General features: G+C 39.1%; 1 protein-coding gene and 2 non-coding genes across 3 annotated transcripts in view; all 3 read right to left on the bottom strand.

The window, feature by feature from the left end:
* Sf3b3 (splicing factor 3b subunit 3) overlaps nt 1–19,498 on the bottom strand; it is a 41,065-nt gene that overhangs the window by 17,953 nt on the left and 3,614 nt on the right. The window contains exons 3-13 of the mRNA XM_005345672.3: nt 18,934–19,260; nt 17,913–18,085; nt 17,023–17,164; nt 14,499–14,611; nt 12,913–13,050; nt 11,889–11,992; nt 10,052–10,217; nt 8,957–9,052; nt 7,008–7,080; nt 1,092–1,243; nt 511–666 (exon numbers count right to left, since the gene is read on the bottom strand). Coding sequence (XP_005345729.1) covers nt 511–666; nt 1,092–1,243; nt 7,008–7,080; nt 8,957–9,052; nt 10,052–10,217; nt 11,889–11,992; nt 12,913–13,050; nt 14,499–14,611; nt 17,023–17,164; nt 17,913–18,085; nt 18,934–19,260 — 1,640 coding nt within the window. The remainder of the gene's footprint in view (nt 1–510; nt 667–1,091; nt 1,244–7,007; nt 7,081–8,956; nt 9,053–10,051; nt 10,218–11,888; nt 11,993–12,912; nt 13,051–14,498; nt 14,612–17,022; nt 17,165–17,912; nt 18,086–18,933; nt 19,261–19,498) is intronic.
* LOC113455987 lies at nt 13,260–13,346 on the bottom strand. Its single transcript, XR_003376886.1, has one exon. It is a non-coding gene; the product is annotated as a small nucleolar RNA SNORD111 (small nucleolar RNA).
* LOC113455988 lies at nt 18,573–18,649 on the bottom strand. Its single transcript, XR_003376887.1, has one exon. It is a non-coding gene; the product is annotated as a small nucleolar RNA SNORD111 (small nucleolar RNA).

The raw sequence follows: 19,498 nt of genomic DNA, 5'->3' as shown, positions 1-19,498 counted from the left end.
AATCCCAGCACTCAGGAGGCAGAGATAGGTGGATTTCTTTAAGTTTAAGGCCAGCTTGGTCTACAGAGCAAGTTCCAAACCAGCCAAGGCTACAAAGAGACCCTATTTTAAAAACAAACAAAACAAAACAGATTGGGGCCGAAAGACCTCAAGAGTTAGGTGTTTACTGCTCTGTTCTTGGCAAAACAAAGTGTGGTCCCCAACACCCACATGGTGGCTTATAACTCAAATTTCAAGGAGGAGATTCAACACTATGTCCATACTAAAAAAAAAAAAAAATATATATATATACATATATATATATATATGGTGCACATAAACTCATGCAGGCACAAATACATATACATAATAATAAATCTTTAAAAGGGCCAGACTGTCTTATGAACATGTTCATTCCCAATACCCAATATTATATATACTAATAACAATATTACCAAGCTTCAGAATCTCAGTCCAAAAACCATAATGAAAGATAACACATGGTCAACAACAACAAAATAAATAACATACAGGATCCATCTCGAAATAGACAAGTTCTCCTCCAGTCAGGGCGATCACCACTTGCCGCTGGTTCACTGCACACTTCACGATTGTTTTCTTGCCAGGGGTCTTCCACTCATTGACTCTCTTATCTGCTCTTATGTGTCGAATGCCATCTGGATACACCTAGAAGTCAGTCAAAGAACAAAATGTAACTAGCAATTTGAATATCACCCAGAATGATTTTCATGCCTGGCAAACCTGAAATTTAGATATCAACTAGAGTTAGCAGAGCCCAGACAAATTAATTTTTAAAGATTTTTTTAAAAGTTCATGCTTTGCTACACAATTTCAAAGAAGTCCAAAGCTTACTTGATAAAGATGAGAACAGCAATAATGGATTTTGTAACAGAAATGGCAAGCATAGGAAATGTTAGGTTTCAAATTGCTTAGTAAAAATCTGAATGGAATTATTTCTCAGTACACTTTTTTATGTTGATAAAACATTATGTACCCCCTGAGGTTTTCTGGAAAGTGAGAATGAAGACATGAATACAAGTACACCACAGCATAACAACATGACAGCATGCTGAGCAGATATGCAAGCTCACCTGGACCAATGCATCGTCTCCTAATAAGGAGCAAGACAAGGTTGGAGTGGTTCCCAAGAACCCAGAGTCAGTCACTTCTTCCACAGTCTCCCCGATAGATAGCACAAGCGTGGCATTTACGAAAGATACAATGATGTAGGCATCAAACTCATCTGGAAAAAGAAAAGAAAGGAGTGGTTACTAAAGAACTCAAATTTACTAGCATTAGAAAGGCAAGTGAGACACTAAGAGTTTCAGAAGCCTTCCACAACACTCCTATGTGTAGTCACTACACACATGCACACACAGAACAAGATGGTCCAAAAGATGACCAAGGGCCCTCGCAACCTACAAATAAATGCCCAAAGATACTGAGTACAAATGTCTTCCTCTCTTATCTCTGAAAACTAGAATTCTCTTCAGGTATTTGCTAAAGATATCAGAGGAGACAAGACAATAATAAATAAGTTATGGAAATCTTTTTTTTAAAGATTTATTTATTTGTTATGTATACAACATTCTGCCTTGATGTATGCCCACGCCAGAGGAGGGCACCAGATCTCATTACAGATGGTTGTGAGCCACCATGTGGTTGCTGGGAATTGAACTCAGGACCTCTGGAAGAGCAGCCAGTGCTCTTAACCTCTGAGCCATCTCTCCAGCCCAAAGTTATGGAAATCTTAAATAGCTGTGTGTGTATGCAAAAACTAGAAAAATCTGTGCCAATTGTTGAGTGACTGATAGGATATATCATGTAGCCTAGGCTGGATTCAAATCACTTTTATAGCTAAAAATGACCTTCTGACCCCTCTGATTCTTTCCCAAGTACTGGAATTATAGAAATGTAACATCATGCCCAACTTATGAAGTGTTGGAGATGGAACCCAGAGTTTCCTGCACGATGGGCAACTAAGCTAATCTTGCATAATTCTGACCCATTTAACGAATATTTTATGAGAACTAGAAAGACCAGCCAGATCTGGGCACTTGGAGGAGTCAGAGGGAGGTAGATCTGAATTCAAGGAAGTTAAACTATGTAGTGAGACAAACAAAAATCCGTAAAAAGACCCTCACCCCTAACTTCTTCCAAAGGGAGCTAATACAAGAATATAATCTTTAGTGACTAAAGATTTTAGTGATTAAAAAGGACTACTGGAGGTTTGAGCATATTTAGTAATTATAGAACTAGAACTGGGAATGAGAGAAGAGTACCAGTTAAGCAGGAAATGGGAGAAGGGAGAATGTTGATATTTTCAAATCCTTGACCTTTCTAGTTTTTCACTGTTTAAAAATGTTAACACAGTGGCTAAGAGCAATCTTATTAGAATTTGTTTTTCATAAAGTATTGAATAAACAAATACTAATGAGTTTCTCAAGGTCTTAAGATCTGATTTCTATATAAAAGCATCCTTAATAATTTCCCCTGAAGAATCCCATTGTCAAAGGGCATCTATTTCCCATACCTTCACTCTACAGAATAAAACAATTTCTGAGTTGCCTATGTCCACAATCTAGAACACTGCATACATACTGAATAAAGGCACATTTATTGTTTTCAATAAGATTCCTCCCCCACTCTATATCTGTATGGTTACATCAATCTTTTGTCACCTTTTGCTCCACCCAGAAATCAGTTAAACAAAGGACAGAATAACAGAGTAAGGCATTAAATGAGACTGGCAGCTAAAGAGCTCTGCTAGCCCTAAGTCTTGTCAGAGTTCAATGCTAAGGGACTAACCTAGTATTCTACCCACACCAAGAACCATTTTTGGTTTGTATTATTCCAAAACCACTTATTATTAGAATGATTAGAATCAGCATTATAAGAGGGGTGAAGTAAAGACATGTTATTGGTGTAGTGTACATAGTGCTACCCCATTAGCAGAACATAGTTTGGTGAGTTGTAATCAGTATTTTTTAACAGAAATCATGTCATGAAACTGCTTCACACAGTAAGGGTTAAGTGCTGCTTGACAAAACTTCCAGTTAATACATGTATGCAACAAGGGTGGCTAAAAAGGAAGAACCAAAGACCTTTCTCAACAGGCAATTTCTGATGGCTGGACCAGTAGAGTGGTAACTCACAAAGTACAAATACAACTTTCAAAACTTGAATAGTACTGGACCAGATAAATGGTGCTGTTGAGCTGGGCAGTGGTGGCGCACGCCTTTAATCACAGCACTTGCCAGGCAGAGGCAGGCAGATCTCTGGGAGTTCGAGGCCAGCCTGGTCTACAAGAGCTAGTTCTAGGTCAGGCACCAAAGCTACAGAGAAACCCTGTCTCAAAACCGCCTCCCCCTCCAAAAAACCAAAACAGTTTTAACTGTTAGCATGTGTCAAGTGCTCTGGAGACATCACATATAATGGTTTCATAATACAAAGCACTGTTTGCTATTATAAAATGACTTAAGGCCTGACGAGATGGCTCAGAGGGTAAAGGTGCTTGTTGCACAAGCCTTGAGATCCAGGTTCCACCCACAGAAGCCACATAAAGAAGGATGGAGAGAAGTGACTCCACAAAGTTTTCCTCTGTACTCCACATGCATGCTGTGTCTACACATACACCATAATAAGTAATATTTAAAAGGAAATTAGGATATAGTTGTCTCTAAATGGATTTCTATAGTTTAGAGAAAGACCTAAATTAATCTCAACCCATCATCAACCTTAAAATTCTATTCCAGCTCTGAATTTCTGACATGTAGTAACAAACTGCTTATTTTTGTAAAAACACCGTACCATATCTCATATTTCTATTTACTAAAACTTGGTACCTTGAAAGTTGTGTAAGACTAAATTAAAGTCAATCCATAAAGGGCTTTTTAAATAGCCACACTTTCCAGGGTTTTCCCTTAGTTGAGAGGGAAAAGGAGTCTTTTTGGAAGAGAAGTCGTACAATTTTTGACTTACACATGAAGAGAATGGAGTTGAGAAGGGGAGCCCAGGGCTACACCTTCCCTTTAACCACCAGTTCAGACTACTCAGATATAAAGGAAATGTTCAATGAACTTAAGCAGGGGGTCACACTTTGACTAAATGACTCAACACTTGAGAGACCAATGCCTAAAGCTTTAAAGTTCCTTTAATTGCAGATTTCCCGAAAATACCCATTTCCCAGTAAATACCAAGCACACCATAACTCCTACTATTTCCATTCTGAAGCAATGTCCTGAAACAGATTAATAACTATTACTCTTAGGGAGATTACGGGGTAAAAACTGACATTCAGAAAAAAAAATGCTTCAGGAATAATATAAGAACTATAAAAATTAAATCCTTTTTCTAGAGGTTGTGAGTCTTACACAAAAATTATTTCTTTCTGTCTCAGGGAAGAATCTCTTAGGGTAAGAAAACAGCTCTTAATGCCCAATACTTCAATCTCTCTCTCCCCGCTGCCCCTCTGAAGCATTACCAAGCAGCCCAGAGAGGGAACGCTTTACTCTTCTTGCTGTATGATCAACTACACTGCAAAGAGTCCTCTCCAAAAGGTAACAAGAGAGAGCTACAATGTAGATGACTGATCTTCTGTATTTCCTTCTCATTTGATATTCAGAGCACCTGGCTCTGCTTGCTTCAGCTTACTGTGACACATAATATACTTCTTGAGGTCCTACTCTTTCAGTCACTACATCTAGAATGAGGAGACTGAAGCTGTGCTTTGCTAGTTATAGTTTTCAGTTTCATAAAAGCCAACTAGATGTACTGTTCAGATTCTGGGGGAAAAGAGAGGCTTATTTATGCCTTAGACCAGCTTATAATCGAGCAGATGGGTGACTGTCACTACGATACACACTGAGATCCAACTGCAAAGTTCCCTCTGAGACACCATTAGGGCAGCCTCAGTATTCTGTGCAGGTCATCCCTTTCCCTATAAGATCCCACAGTAGACCCTAGCAGTAGGTACACACCTGTGATAATCAGCACCTTCACCAGCCACCTGTGGAAGAGAAAAAAAGGCTTGGTATTGGTAGTATACATCACCAAGTACCAGCCAAGGTTAGTATTTGCCTGAAGACGGAAACACGTGTGGATAGAGGAATGCTCACTCAGTAGTAACGTGGGATATCTGGAAAGAAAATGACCAGGAAACCTAACATGTTTTTGAGGGTAATTGCCCCAAAGTACAGTAAAAAGTAAAACTGATCAGGAAATAGTTGCTTCCTAACTTTTGATATTTAAGAGAACATCAATTTCAACTACCAGTTCCATCACACTAGAAACTGCCCATCACTTATGTTGGAGAACATTTCTCTCTCTACAATCCCTCCTTCACCTTCAACTAAGCCTCTTTCCCACCCTATAACCCCTCCTACTAGCATGCTTACACTTTCACATCAGTGCAAACAGGAGATGCATACCTGTCTTTTTAAATTTTTTGGTGGTTCTATAGTATAGATCTGGCCTCAAACCCCTATGCAGGCTTGTCAAGTGCATTACCACTGAACTACTCCAGTCTCTTTTATATGACAAATGTTCTAAGGCAGAAATTCTACGTTAATTACTCTGAAAAATGACTACAAGATGAAAGCACACAAGAAATCAATACTATAGACTCCCACCAGAGTTAGTCAAAATAAGCATTGAATTAGGATTCAGGAGATAATTTTCTGCTATTTAGATGTATTGATTTGAGTCAACACTTGAGATTTTTCTGCCTTTTCTTCATAAAAATGAGGAGTAACTTCAGCAAACCTAAATCTGCTCTAAAACATTCAAAAACTATCTAAAAAATTAGAAGCTGAGCACATGCCTGTCATCACTGTATTCAGGAAGCTGAGAAAGGACTGTGAATATAAGGCCACTCGGGACACAACAAGCTCTAGGCTAGCCTAAGTAAACAATGAGATCTACCTTTAAAAGCAGCAGATCTCTCAAAGCATCTTTCTAGTTTAACAAATAACATTTATTAGAACCTTTTTATTACAATCCACCAAAATGAAGACCACCAACAACTAGTTTCTCTATGTAGAAATTACATTCAATGTAGAAATCTCTTCAAACCAAATATTCAATCACTTTCTCAGCTAAAACAAGCCTATCAATTTCCTGATGACACTCCCCTTTCAATTGATTCCAACTATGAGAACAAAATCCACAAAAAATAAAATACGCAACATTCTAAAAAGGTTTCCTCCTATACATTTCCCATTTCCCTCCAGTTTGTTCCATTCAACTAGAACATCTAAACCTCAGGCAGAATTACAGCTGTTTTCCAGCCAAAGCTTTGTTTGCTGGCCAGATCTCACTAGTTCAACATTCCCGAGAGAAAAGATGAAAATGAGGTCTCAGAACAATAACCTGCTCCACAGGGAACCACAGGAAACATGACAAGAGTTCTGTTATGGGACTGAAATTCAATGTCATAAGACATTCTTATCACTGGCGTACCATACAAGTGCAAGACTTTCAGTTTTGAGGTGACCATTTTAATTAAAAAAAAAAACTCAGATTCCATCTCCTTCATGACTCCTTTTCTACTGAAATTGATTCCATTCAATTAATCTAAACATTTTTAGGCATGAGCAGAACGGAACAATTAATAGGTTTTATAATCTTGACTTTCACTGTAATTTTAGCACAATGAAAACATAATTCAAGTACAACGAGAAAACAATTTTCCCCTTAGAACATACCTCTTACACAGGTGAAACCAGAGCTTTATAAATTCAAAAATCACACAAGCAACTGCTGATACTGAAATGTTTATGCTGTAACTAAAACATAAACAGCCACTCTATACCCTTGCTATCCACTTTCAGAATGAGCAGCAGTAAATGAAAGTACCCTGACCAGAAGCCTCAAAAACTATGGTTTTGTGCCAGAAGTTTCTGTGGTAATAGATGAAGCAATATAGACATATTATGCATGCAGTTTCTAAGTTTCCCACGGCAATGGTTCCCAAGTCCCATCTTGACTACGAGGAAAAGGACACTTACCTTCAATGTGCCGACGTACTGTCCAGACAGCATTGGGGTTACCAGGGAGCTCAGAAACAGCCATTTCCGACACCTAAAAGGAGAGAAGGCAAGCCACAGATCCAGTGAGCATGAAACTCTACTACTTACTATGATAGGTAATAATATCCCAAAGGCCTCTAGAGGCCCCACACTGTACAGTAAGGTAAAGAACTGACCACTTTGTGGAACCTAAAACCCCAAAACTAGAGGCACTGGCAATCTCCATGACAGATAACAAAAAGCTATGGAACATACAGAAGGGTACAGGTTTACAGCCAAACTATATACTTCCTTTGGATTTGCCAAGTCTATACTCTTAAAAAATGACAAGCACCACTGAAAATAAATGAAACCATCTAAATCAGTAACTTTATTGCTTTCTCTAACTTCCACAAGACAAAAATCACATCTCTTCACAGATGCAAATGCCACACACACACTAGGAAAAAACACTGCTTTACCCATGGGTTGACAATCACGGTACAAGTGGCTCAAAGAAAGCAAATGGTACCGGTACAATTTTTTTCTGACTACACTGTGATGCTCATTAAGGACAGTCAACAACAGATCATACATGAACTCTCTATTTATTACCTTTGGGATTCTGTTATGTAAAGCCACTCTAAGTAAATATTTTTAAGTGACCCAGAGACAGAGTGCTTAATGCATTGTGCTATGTAACTACATCTTCTAGGAAGAACAAGAAAATTCAAGACAATGTCCTTTTGAGTTTCCAAGAACAACAGTAAGACATAAGAACTTCATCAGTGCTGGGTGGTGATGGCTACGACTTTAATCCCGGCACTCAGGAAGCAGAGACAGGCGGACCTCTCTATAGAGTGAGTTCCAGGTCAGCCAGAACTGTTTGACAGAGAAACCCTGCCTCGAAACGCACCCCACACACAAAAAACTTCAGAGTAAAACTTATATCCTAATATGCTACTCAACTAATAAAAAACTTGGTTTTTATTCAAATAAGACGATAATCAAAGAAAGAAAGAAAGACATAAGAAGGAACAAAGCAATAACTATTTTTAACTATTTTCAAAATATAACAAAAGCTCTGTTTATAAAGTTGTAAGAACAGAAGGCAAGGCATTAAAAAGCAACTCTGGAGTCTTTTATACTACACAAAATTGTCTTTTATGTGGAAAGAATTAGTGGGCAGCTGATCCCCACCGGGAGCCAATGAGCAGTAAATAATCGAGAACTTCAGCTCTGGCATGCAGGTTGGGACAGTTGGACAGCTGTCTGAGGTCAGTACTAGCTATAGTGAGACCTTTTCTTTAAAAACAACAAAGGAAGCCAGGTGGTAGTGGTTGTGTTTAGTTCCAGCATTCAGGAGACAGAGGCCAGCCAAGCCTACTGAGCAAATTCTGGGGCAGCTAGCTAGGCCTACACAGAGAAACCCTGTCTTAAAACAAACTTAAAAATAAAAAAAAAAAAAGGAAAGAAAAGGGACCGAGGGCCAGGCCAGGAAGAGAAGAAAAAAAGAAAAAGGAAAGTCAAGCAAGCACACATGTTGTTTCTAAGTTTGAAAAAGGCCACTGAAGATTTAGTGAAGTATTTTGGCAGTGAAAATATTTTCAGATTTCCAAAACAACATTGAACTTGGTTATACTTTAACAAAAATTGGTGAAAAATAGACAAAGAGTCCTCTTAAGACCTAGCTTGCCAACCATAAACTCTAACTTCAAATGATCACAGAAAATATTATTTTCTTCCACCAAGATGTCATAGGTAGTGAACCTGGAGTTACCATTCTATTAAGGAAAAGGTAAAACTCCATGAACTTCAGGGACAAGAAAGCATACATATTTGTTCACAGAAACAGTAGTTCATCTTTGACCTCACTGAAGTAAGTCTGTATAATGTTTTGTGCTGGCCTTCCTTTTACACCATCAAGAGAACCAAGAACTTCATCTTACCTCAAGTCCATGCCTTAAGACTCTCAGAGATGACCGGGGTCCCCTACCACAGGCCACATACAGCTGTGGAGTGTCTTCATTGGCCAGATCAGCTATCTGCACAACAAGGGGAAAATGTCTATTAAACTAAGTTTTCAAACCTGAATATGAGAGGACAAACTAGTCTCTAGTTTAAAGTTATATTAAGGGCTACTGACTGGAAAAAGAGAAACGCCCCCCCTCCCCGTGTTCTCTACCAAACAAACAACCAACAGAACAACAAGAAAGAAAACAAATCCCACAAAAAATTGTTAGGTGGTGGTAGTGCACTTAATACCAGCACTCTGGAGGCAGAGGCAGGAAGAAGCAGGCAGGCCTCTGAGGTAATAGTGCCAGCCTGGTCTACAGAGTGAGTTCCAAAAGACAGCAAGTAACGCACAGAGAAACCCTGTCTTGAAAAAACAAACAAAAAACCAAAACAACAACAAAAAAGATAAAACAGACAGATAAAAAAAAGAAACAAAACACATGCAATTGGTTCAGAAATCTGAAAGGAACTTTGACACTGAGTGAACTGAAGTATTGTTATATAACCTATACCTGAAATTAGTGCTTCCTTCAATTGTTAAATTATACCGAATAATTATAACTGTCACTCATAAAAACAATTTTAACCTACATTCTCAGGTGTTCCAATTACCCTAACCATGACTTCAAAAATTTATTAGACACATTATCAGTTACATATCTATATATGTGCTTATGATATGGCTAACTCCTACGTAACTGCACCAAGGACAGTCTTGAACTCAAATCTTACACAATTAGGCAGGCTTATACCTCTAATCTCAGTCATCAGGAGCTAAGGCAGGAGGACAGCGAGTTCACAACTATACTTAAGACTACTTCACACAGAATCAGACTGTCTCAAAACATCCCTCACAGACTGGTAGGTTTTAGACCCTGAACTTTTTTAACTACCAGTTTTCCACAGTAGTGATTCAACAGACAGGTTGTTCTTAAGACTACAATTCAATCTGAAAAAAACTTTAAATGATTGCATTTCATTTTAATAATGGGCTGACACAATGTAGAAGTGACTTAATAAGGCCACACCTGGCAAAACAGAATGGGAGAGAGGCTGTCCAATTCATCAACCAGCACAAGGTTTTTGAGTGGTCTTGGCTGAAAGAAGAATGTGTCTCCTTCTTCTAGTGGCATGGCAGATGAAAATTCAGGTTCTTCATCATCATCTCCAAGATGGGCAATTTGATATAAATAACTGGGGAAAAGCAAGTAGACTTTCTTTGTCATAGGTTATGTGCAAACGATTGAGCATAGTTAGATTTCGGTATACTCGGATTTGATTAACAAACTTAGCTGAAAAACTTCATTCGCAACCAACACCCACATAAAGATCAGGATGCAGGAGTACCCATCTATAATCCCAGAGCTGAGGAGACAGGCACGGATCCCTGGAGCTTTTGTCCAGCCAGTCTAGGCAAAATCAGTGCACTTCAGGTTCAGTGCAAGACCTTGTTTCAGAAAATAAGGTAAAGAGCCTTGAGGAAGAAACCTGATATTGACACCTGGCCTATATAACCATACATACTTCCACTGGAAACAAGTCAGAAATAGCACAAACTCCTAGAAAGTATCTACATTTTAATTATGAGAAAACTGAGTTTAAATTAGAAAAGTATTTGTATACATGACAAGAGATACTGGCAAGAGATACTGGCAAGACCTTGCCATTTATGTAAGTAATTTAAGTTGTAGATACTGGCTTTATTTATTTATTTATTTATTTATTTGTTTGTTTGTTTTTTTGAGACAGGGTTTCTCTGTGGTTTTGGAGCCTGTCCTGGAACTAGCTTTTGAGACCAGGCTGGTCTCGAACTCACAGAGATCCGCCTGCCTCTGCCTCCCAAGTGCTGGGATTAAAGGCGTGTACCGCCGCTGGCCGGCTAGATACTGGTTTTAAATTGGAAACTAGAGTTCAGATTTCTTCCATTTGGCAATGAAGATCCATCAAAGATTGTTATTACAAAGACCTAGGAAAAAAATATAACTAAGGATTGTCCTATCTTGTTGAGGTGTGGAGACAACTCTATAAAAACTGGGTTTTTGCAGGAAACCCAAAAGAATTTAGACTGTAACCACAAAAAGGAGTAGAGGAAAAATCAATTAAGAACTCACAAGTTACTAGAAATGGCTCTTTAATTATTAGCAAAAAAATCCTGACAACAAGGCAGAGGCAGGCGGATCTCTGTGAGTTCGAGACCAGCCTGGTCTACAGAGCTAGTTCCAGGACAGGCTCCAAAGCCACAGAGAAACCCTGTCTCGAAAAAAAAAAAAAAAAATCCTGACAACAGCACATTGGTGATGTGCGCAGAAAGTGTAAGTACTAGTGAACTTCAAGTTTAGGTCTGCACAAAAAGTATTTGTGGAAACCTCTCTGGTTTTTAGTTTTCTGGAGACAATCATCTCACGATGTAGCCCAAGTTGGACTTGAACTTGATATTCTTCTGCCTTAGCCTTCCAAGGGCTGGGATGTATGTATGTACCACCACACACTCAGCTAAAGATATTTTTACAGATATTCAGAGGCAGTGACTGAAGCCACTGAAGTAAAGGAAGCTAACAAGAAAATGAACACAAAAATGGGACTGGAGGGATGCTTTGGTGGGACGGTAGAGGTGGTTTAAGAGCCTTTTCTGTTCCTGTAGAGGACCTAAGTTTGGTTCCCAGTGTTCACATTTTGACGGCTCACAATCATATGGAACTCAAGTTCCAGATGCCCTCTTCGAGCTTAGAGCAATGAGTATTAGAGCAATACTTGTTTAGAAAAACCTTAACTATTCTGTGAAAAGCTCCCTAGTACTGAAACCACACCGCCCTTTTACTATTTGTGATAACCAAAGTAAACTGGGACAATAAAAGCATTACTTACTGATTTCCAAATTCTGATGCCACAAAAAGAAAGCCTGTTTTAAGCACACACATAGCAGCAGCAACAGGCACAGTATCAAAATACTTCAGGCGGATCTCAGTTACCTGGAACAAAAAGACTAGTGTAAAGGCAAGTGCAGCTTGGACACAGTAGCCCACTATTATACATCACAAGCAGAACTACGTAAAACACTATGCTCAGTATCTAAACCATAAGCAAACAAATGACAACTTAGACCTGCAAGGCTGATTTGCTTATACATGGTCTACTGTTCTGTTTCAATGCCAAAGTTAATTTAGACTGACCCTATAAGGTACAGAAAATGAGTACCTAACCCTTACGAACCATACCAATTTCCAACTAAACGGCTATCTAGATAACTAAAATTGCCCATTGTTAAGGACCAAGTCAAAAAAAGATCATACATATTATCAACTCCTAAGACATAAGCTTTCTCTTATTCATATAAATTACTGTTATGGCTTTACAAGACTTGTTAGCCAGAATGGGAAAACCTATTTTACATTCAAACCCCAAAACAACCACTTTTTAAGTTATCTGCATTTCTTTTCCTTACTTTCTATTAAAAATAGATTGTCTCAAACCATACATCCTAGCCAGTTTCCCCTCCCTCCACTTCTCCCAGGCCCCCAACACCTCCCCCTCCCCAGATTCACTCCCCCTCCGTTTCCTCTTCAAAAAAAAAAAAAAAAAAAAAAAAAAAGGGCAGGCCTCCAAATAGGACAAAACAAGATGCAATAAGACCAATAAGACAAGGCAAAATCCCTCTTTCCGACTTATCGAGTATCAACTTTCTCCCTATCTTCACTCAGGTGCAAATCAGCTTTGTAAATCTTACATGTGTGTATTTGTATGTATGTATATGTATATACACACACATATATGTATATATACATATATATACCAAGTACTTTAGACAATGGTTTTAAATTATATTCAAATTAAAAATCAAAATAGACTACAACAAATGCATATTTCCCCACCCCACCCATTGTCTACTTACCATATCTTCATCTGTCTCCAAAGTAATCTTAAAGATATCTCCCTGCTCCGTTTGGGCCAAAAAGAAGAACATGGACTTGGTCTTATGGGTAGCAGAGCACACAAAAATCATTCCTCTTTCAGGGTCATCCAGGTCATTCTAGCAAGGCCAAATATATAACCAACATCTTAGAAATAGGTACTCCTTACTCTAGAATTCAGAACTTTAACACTCAAGTACACATATTTGTATGTGTACTAACATACAAATATTAACCACAGTAGCTGCCAACTAAACAAAACAACTTGTCTGTTTGAAACATATACTAAACGCCCAGTAACCAAAAAAACAGCTAATATTCCATTCTGCAGCCTGATCAGATCAGTAAGGCAAAATCATCTCCAGAGAAAAATGTCAGAGAAGAGACATGAAATTAAAGTCATCATTTCAGGCTGTGAGTAAAAATTTAAAAACAAAAACTACATTCACACTGCCATGAGGCATCCATCACCAACCGATCAGTGCAGTACCAAATTCTGTTGCTCTGAGTTTTTAATGTTAACGTCTCATAAAATATTTCTGCTAGCAAACTCTATATGAAGTTTTATAGCAAAGTCCTGGACGTTAGATGCTCAGGAAATGTCTGATCAACAGGCTGATTTCACTATTTTTAGTCAAGGTTAAGTTTTTGCTTAGGTTTTTAGGAAATTAATGGATTTCCACATAGATCAACTAATTAAACCCTATTAGGTTAAACCTAGAGCCAATATTAAAAATAGATTATTTAAAGTTGAGGGGGAAACAATGTAAAAACTGATGCAGGAATAAGATCGATAATGTATTCACAGGATAAATAGATTACAAAGGAAAGAGTAATTACAAAACTCAAAGACCACCATCATAGTCTGTGAGCTCACAATAAAGTGAACAGGCAGGTACCACCTTAGTAAAGTGATAGTTTGCTCAATAGGCAGTGCTCACCTCGCACACACAAAGCTTTGTGTCCAAGAACTGAATATACGAGGCACGGCAGCATATGACCACAATCCTGACACTTGGAAGGGCACAAGGATTACAGAAAGACAAGTTTATCCTGAGCTAAATAGAAAGTTTTGATCCTATTCTGGGTTATATAATAATAAACAAAATAGTAATTTCATCTTTTAAAAATACCTATTTTAGAAAAACAGCATTTATTTCTTCGAATAACTAAAACTTGGCAACAGATAAATTTAAGATATACTAGGGGCCAGTGGGCTTAGCAGACAGTGAAGCTTGCTAAGCCTAACAACACGAGTTCAAATTTGAGGCCCACATGATGGAAGGCCAAAACTGACTCCTGAAGTTTGTCCTACAACCTCCTTGGCATACATGCACATAAAATATTAAAAAAAAAAAAGAGAGTCAGGCCAAGTGGTGGTAGGACACATCTTTAATCCCAGCACTCAGGAGGCAGAGGCAGGTAGATCTCTGTAAGTTTGAGGCCAGTCTGGTCTACACAGAGAAACTGTCTCGGGGGGAAAAAGAGAGAGAAAACAACTATCCTGTAATCATAAAAATGTAATTCACTCCCTAACAACATCTTTCCTCTATGACAAAGATCTTACCCGTCTCCTGGGAATTGGACATCGGATATCTGGTTGGTCACCAAAGTTCTTATAGGTGATATAATTTTCAGAACAGATCAGCACCCCACTTGGACCATCTGACCCTCCAGGAACTGTGAGAGGAAAAAATATAAAAAGCTTAACAGTGACGTAAACTACTCTGACCTGCTTTTATTTAACTGTTGTCTTTCCCACTGATGAGGTTGAGTGCCAGAAGCTAAAAGACAAGCAAACCAAATATTTCTTCCCCCTGATGCTCACTGTTAGTCCAAGAACTTGAGAGGTGGAGGAGGCAAGAGGATCAAAAGTCAAGTAACCTTCAGTTACAGTGAGTTTGGGGCTAGTCTGACCTGTATTAAAACAAAGCCAGAAATGGTAGTTTCCATCTATAATCCTAGCACCTAGGAGAACGATGAATCAAAGATTCAAGATTAATCTACACTGAAAGATTTGAATCCAGTCTGAGGTATAAACAGTTCCAAAAGACTAAATAGATAAATAAAAAATTGGGGCCCAGCCGGGCGTTGGTGGCGCACACCTTTAATCCCAGCACTCGGGAGGCAGAGGCAGGCGGATCTCTGTGAGTTCGAGACCAGCCTGGTCTACAGAGCTAGTTCCAGGACAGGTTCCAAAACCACAGAGAAACCCTGTCTCAAAAAACCAAAAAAAAAAAAAAATAAAATAAAAAAAAATAAAAAATTGGGGCCCAGTTGGCAAAGTGCTTTCCATACAAACAAGAGGATCACTTAAAAGCTTTAAGAGAAAGCACACCCTGTAATCTCATATCCCGGGGGTGGGGGTGCTGTTGCTGTCAATGATCTTAGCTGCTAAGTCACATCTCCAGGCCCCTTCCTCAGTTCTGATACTCACATAAAACCATATAGTCTCCTACAGTTTTTTAAATAAATAACTTTTATTATTTTACTATCTGTCTGAACAAATATATTTTGTGTTCTTTTTCTTTTTGAGACAGGCATCTCGTTCATTATACATGCCCAGGACTGGCCTCAGATACAGTAAGATTCAACTGCCTATGTCTCTCAAGTGCTTGGACTAAAGGCATGTCACCATACCTGGTGAAATTCTTTCTTTCTGGTTTTTTGAGACAGGTTTTCTCTGGAGCTTTGGAATCTGTCCTGGAACTCACTCTGTAGACCAGGCTGGCCTCGAGCTCACAGAGATTCGCCTGTCTCTGCCTCCCAAGTGTTGGGATTAAAGGTGTGTGCCATCACCAACGGCTAAAATTTTTTCTTAAAACGGTAAAGAATAAATGGTAATTGAGGGTTAGCTCTGCAGTTAAGAGGACCTAAGTATGCCGGGTGGTGGCACCATTAATCCCAGAACTCTATGAGGCAGAGACAGGGGGATCTCTGTGAGTTCAAGGCCAGCCTAGTCTACAGAGTAAGTTCCAGGACAGGCTCCAAAGTTACAGAGAAACCCTGTCTCTAAAAACACACAGAGGACCCAAGTTCAGTGGCTCATTAACAGCCCACAACTACAGCTCCAGATCCTCTTAGGTCCTTGTGCAGTAACTTACACAGGCATATTCACACACAAAAATAAATACCTGAAAACAAAACTGTTACATTTGAGCATGAAGATGGACATGAACAAAGGTGTTCCTGTAAAGGTCAGTGGCCAGCCATAGGAGTAGGTTCTCTCCTACCAAAGAAGCTATAGTTCCAAGAATCAAACCCAGATCTTCAGGCTTGGTGGCAAGCACCTTGTTAAGCCACTTTGGGGACCTCCAATTTCTCTTTAGATTAATATTAGTAATGCTTTTCAGAGTATTTCATCTAAACTTTCAAATTCATAAACTGACTTGTCTACATACTTCAGAGGGTAAGAGCTATCAAAGAGTTAGATACTTCAAATACTTGGCACAGCACCTTTTGCTTGTTTTTACAGACAGGGTTTCTCTGTGTAGCCCTGGCTGTCCTGGAACTCATTCTGCCAACCAGGCTGGCCTCTAATTCAGAGATCCCCTGCTGGGATTAAAGACATATGGTGCCCAGTCTCCCCCCCCCCCCGCATAATCACTTTCAAAAAAAAAAAACCCATAAAACTTGGTATGGTAGCCAACATCTGTAATTCCAACACTAGAAACTAAGAAGGCAAGAACTGCCATGAGTTCCTGGTGAGTTTGGACGACCTAACCAAGACTAAAGGATGAGAACTTGTCTAAAAGCAACAGAACAGAAACATACAAAGCTAAGGTTTGCTATAAGAAATTAAGAACCAAATCCTATGCTCTCAAACTTATTGAATTTGGGCATAAAATGAAGCAAGTAAAAGATACAAAACAGGCTAGAGATGGCTTAGCAGTTAATTAAGAGCACTGGTTCTCTTCCAGAGACTGGGATTCAATTCCAAGCACTCACATGGCGACTCACAAGGGTCTGTAACTCTAATTCATAGGAATCCAATATCTTCTTCAGGCCTCCATAGACATACAAAAAAGCAAAGCACCCATATAAAGTAACTTTTTTTTTTTAAAGCACAAAGAAGCACCGGAGAAAAGTACCTGTAATAAGGAAGTTGCCATGTTCCTCCAAGGGTTCACTGTATTTTCGAACCACATGATTTAAACCAAGGTCTAATTCATAAAAAGTGAGTGTCTGCTGGGTGTTAGCTGCTGCTTCTCCTGTTGGATCATTGTCTGCTTCCTGTAGGACAGTGCCACAAAGACTAATCAGGAAATTTTAGACTTAGAAAGGATAACAGGACCTTGTATTTACACAATGAAGTAAAGGTTCACAGATTCCTAACAGTTTGACAAAGTTCATGCTACTATACAAATGGTAGAGCTACAAGGACACCAATCTCTATTTTATATCCAGGGATGCCACTACTAGAGGATGCTGCTTTCTGTCCAGAGCAAAGGGTAGTTAGTATGCTTTGCTTTTCACTACTCCCCTTCTTAAAAATACATCAAATAGAACTTTGTATCTCTCATGCAGCTCCTCCCAATAAATATCTCAGTCCACAGTCCGTCACTTAAATCACAGCAAAGAATGTGACATAGTCAAGTGCAAACATTTTGAAGGTTTTCAGTAAAGCATTTTAATGTGAAAAAGACCTGCCAGAAAAAAATAATTTAAGAGCCGTGCGGGTGGTGGTGGTGCACACCTTTAATCCCAGCACTCAGGAGGTAGAGGAAGGCAGACCGCTTTGAGTTTGAGGCCAGCCTGGTCTACAGAGCAAGTTTCAGGACAGGTTCTAAAGCTACAGAGAGAAACCTACCTCAAAACGCCTCCCCCTCCCCGCCCCGGAGTGATTTGAGAAAAACATTTAAATAGTAACAAAGAAGGCTTTAAGACCTACGTCCACACAATGAAGGTAATTATTTTACACACAAAAAAATTGAGATGAATTAAAAGAGAGACAGAAAGAGGGAGAGACAGTCTTCAGTACCTCATAATCCATTTCCAAACAAGCAAACATAGGATTTTCAAAACCCACATCTACTCCAACCACATGATATACTAGAGTGTTCGCTTTGTGGGCCTCCAGGGGAGATGAAATGGTAAGTCGAGCTGCAGCATCTCTGTTCAAGATATATACCAACTTTTGCTTCTCAATTGCACCTATAGTTGAAGGAAATGAAACACACCAGATTTCCACTGATGAATAAAGAACCTTAGATATACACAATGCTATTCTTTTAAAATAAGATTAACAGGAGCCGGGCGGTGGTGGCGCACACGCCTGTAATCCCAGCACTCCAGAGGCAGAGGCAGGCAGATCTCTGTGAGTTCGAGGCCAGCCTGGTCTACAAAGGGAGTTCCAGGACAGGCTCCAAAGCTACAGAGAAACCCTGTCTCGAAAAACCAAAAAATAAATAAATAAGATTAGCAGTCATCATTAACTATACAAGTAGCGTACAGCTCTCTACTGTTAGCAGATCAAAAAATTATAACCCCTTCTAAGAAAAAAAATCTTAATATCCCTCTAATTCTTCACAAAGTTTTAAGGTGCCCTGGACTTAAGAACACTGAGAAACACAATACTAAGTAATATTTGTGTTTGCTATTCTTTGAACTGGGCCTAGTGGTTCAAAGGGTTGCCCTCTAGAGGCCTGATCAGATACACAGTTTCCTTCAGTAGTTCCTCAGAGAAGAGACATGAATGTGAATCATCACTTCAGGCCGAAGAACGCAACCACACTGACGACACAACTAAGATCCTTCCACTCCAGCCTTTGCTGCAGAACAATTATTTTTTTCCAACTATATAAAAATTACTTTATGACTTTCCTACTATTTTAAAAGGAAACCTTTAACAAAATTAAACAGAATACAAATGCAATGCCAAATGTTAGCACATTAAGTGATAGATTAAAACACTGCGAAGATCGTAGCGTATTATACAAGTATACACACACACACACAAAAATCAGAGAAACACTCAAGAGCAAATAAAGTAAGTCACTCACTAATCATAACAGCTCTTCCTTTGGGATCCACAGCTAAGAACTGGCCAGGAACAATACGGCGACATCCACTTTTGCCAAAAGTTTCTTGGTGAATTTTCTCAAACATATTCTTAGACGGCTGGTATTCCAAGATAACGATTCGGCCTGAGTCACTACCAACTACAATGTAGTCTTTAGTGCCACCTGTTAGCCTAAAGGCCATAAGTGACCGAATAACACCAAATACTTCCACAGTGAGGAGGGTATGTACTTTGCCGGTATTAGGGTCTGGCCGAAGTAATTCCAAAATCTTCCCACGAGAAACAACAATTTCCTGTTGTTTGGTTCCTAAATCACCAAAAGATAAAGATCATAAACACCCAGAATAAGCCCCCAAAATAAACAGGATGGATAGAAAGGGCAAATGGAATTAAATTAATTGACGGAATCTATATTTTGAACTAATTTATTATACTTGAAAAGGTACTTTCTGCTGGCAGTGGTGTTACACGCCTTTAATCCCAGTACTTGGAAGGCAGAGGCAGGTGGATCTCTGTGAGTTGGAGGCCAGCCTGGTCTACAGAGC

This window comes from Microtus ochrogaster, chromosome 4 (genome assembly GCF_000317375.1).
Source record: "Microtus ochrogaster isolate Prairie Vole_2 chromosome 4, MicOch1.0, whole genome shotgun sequence".
NCBI lineage: Eukaryota > Metazoa > Chordata > Mammalia > Rodentia > Cricetidae > Microtus > Microtus ochrogaster.
Note: the sequence above shows the minus strand (reverse complement) of the source record. Positions and strands in the feature narration are given on the sequence as shown.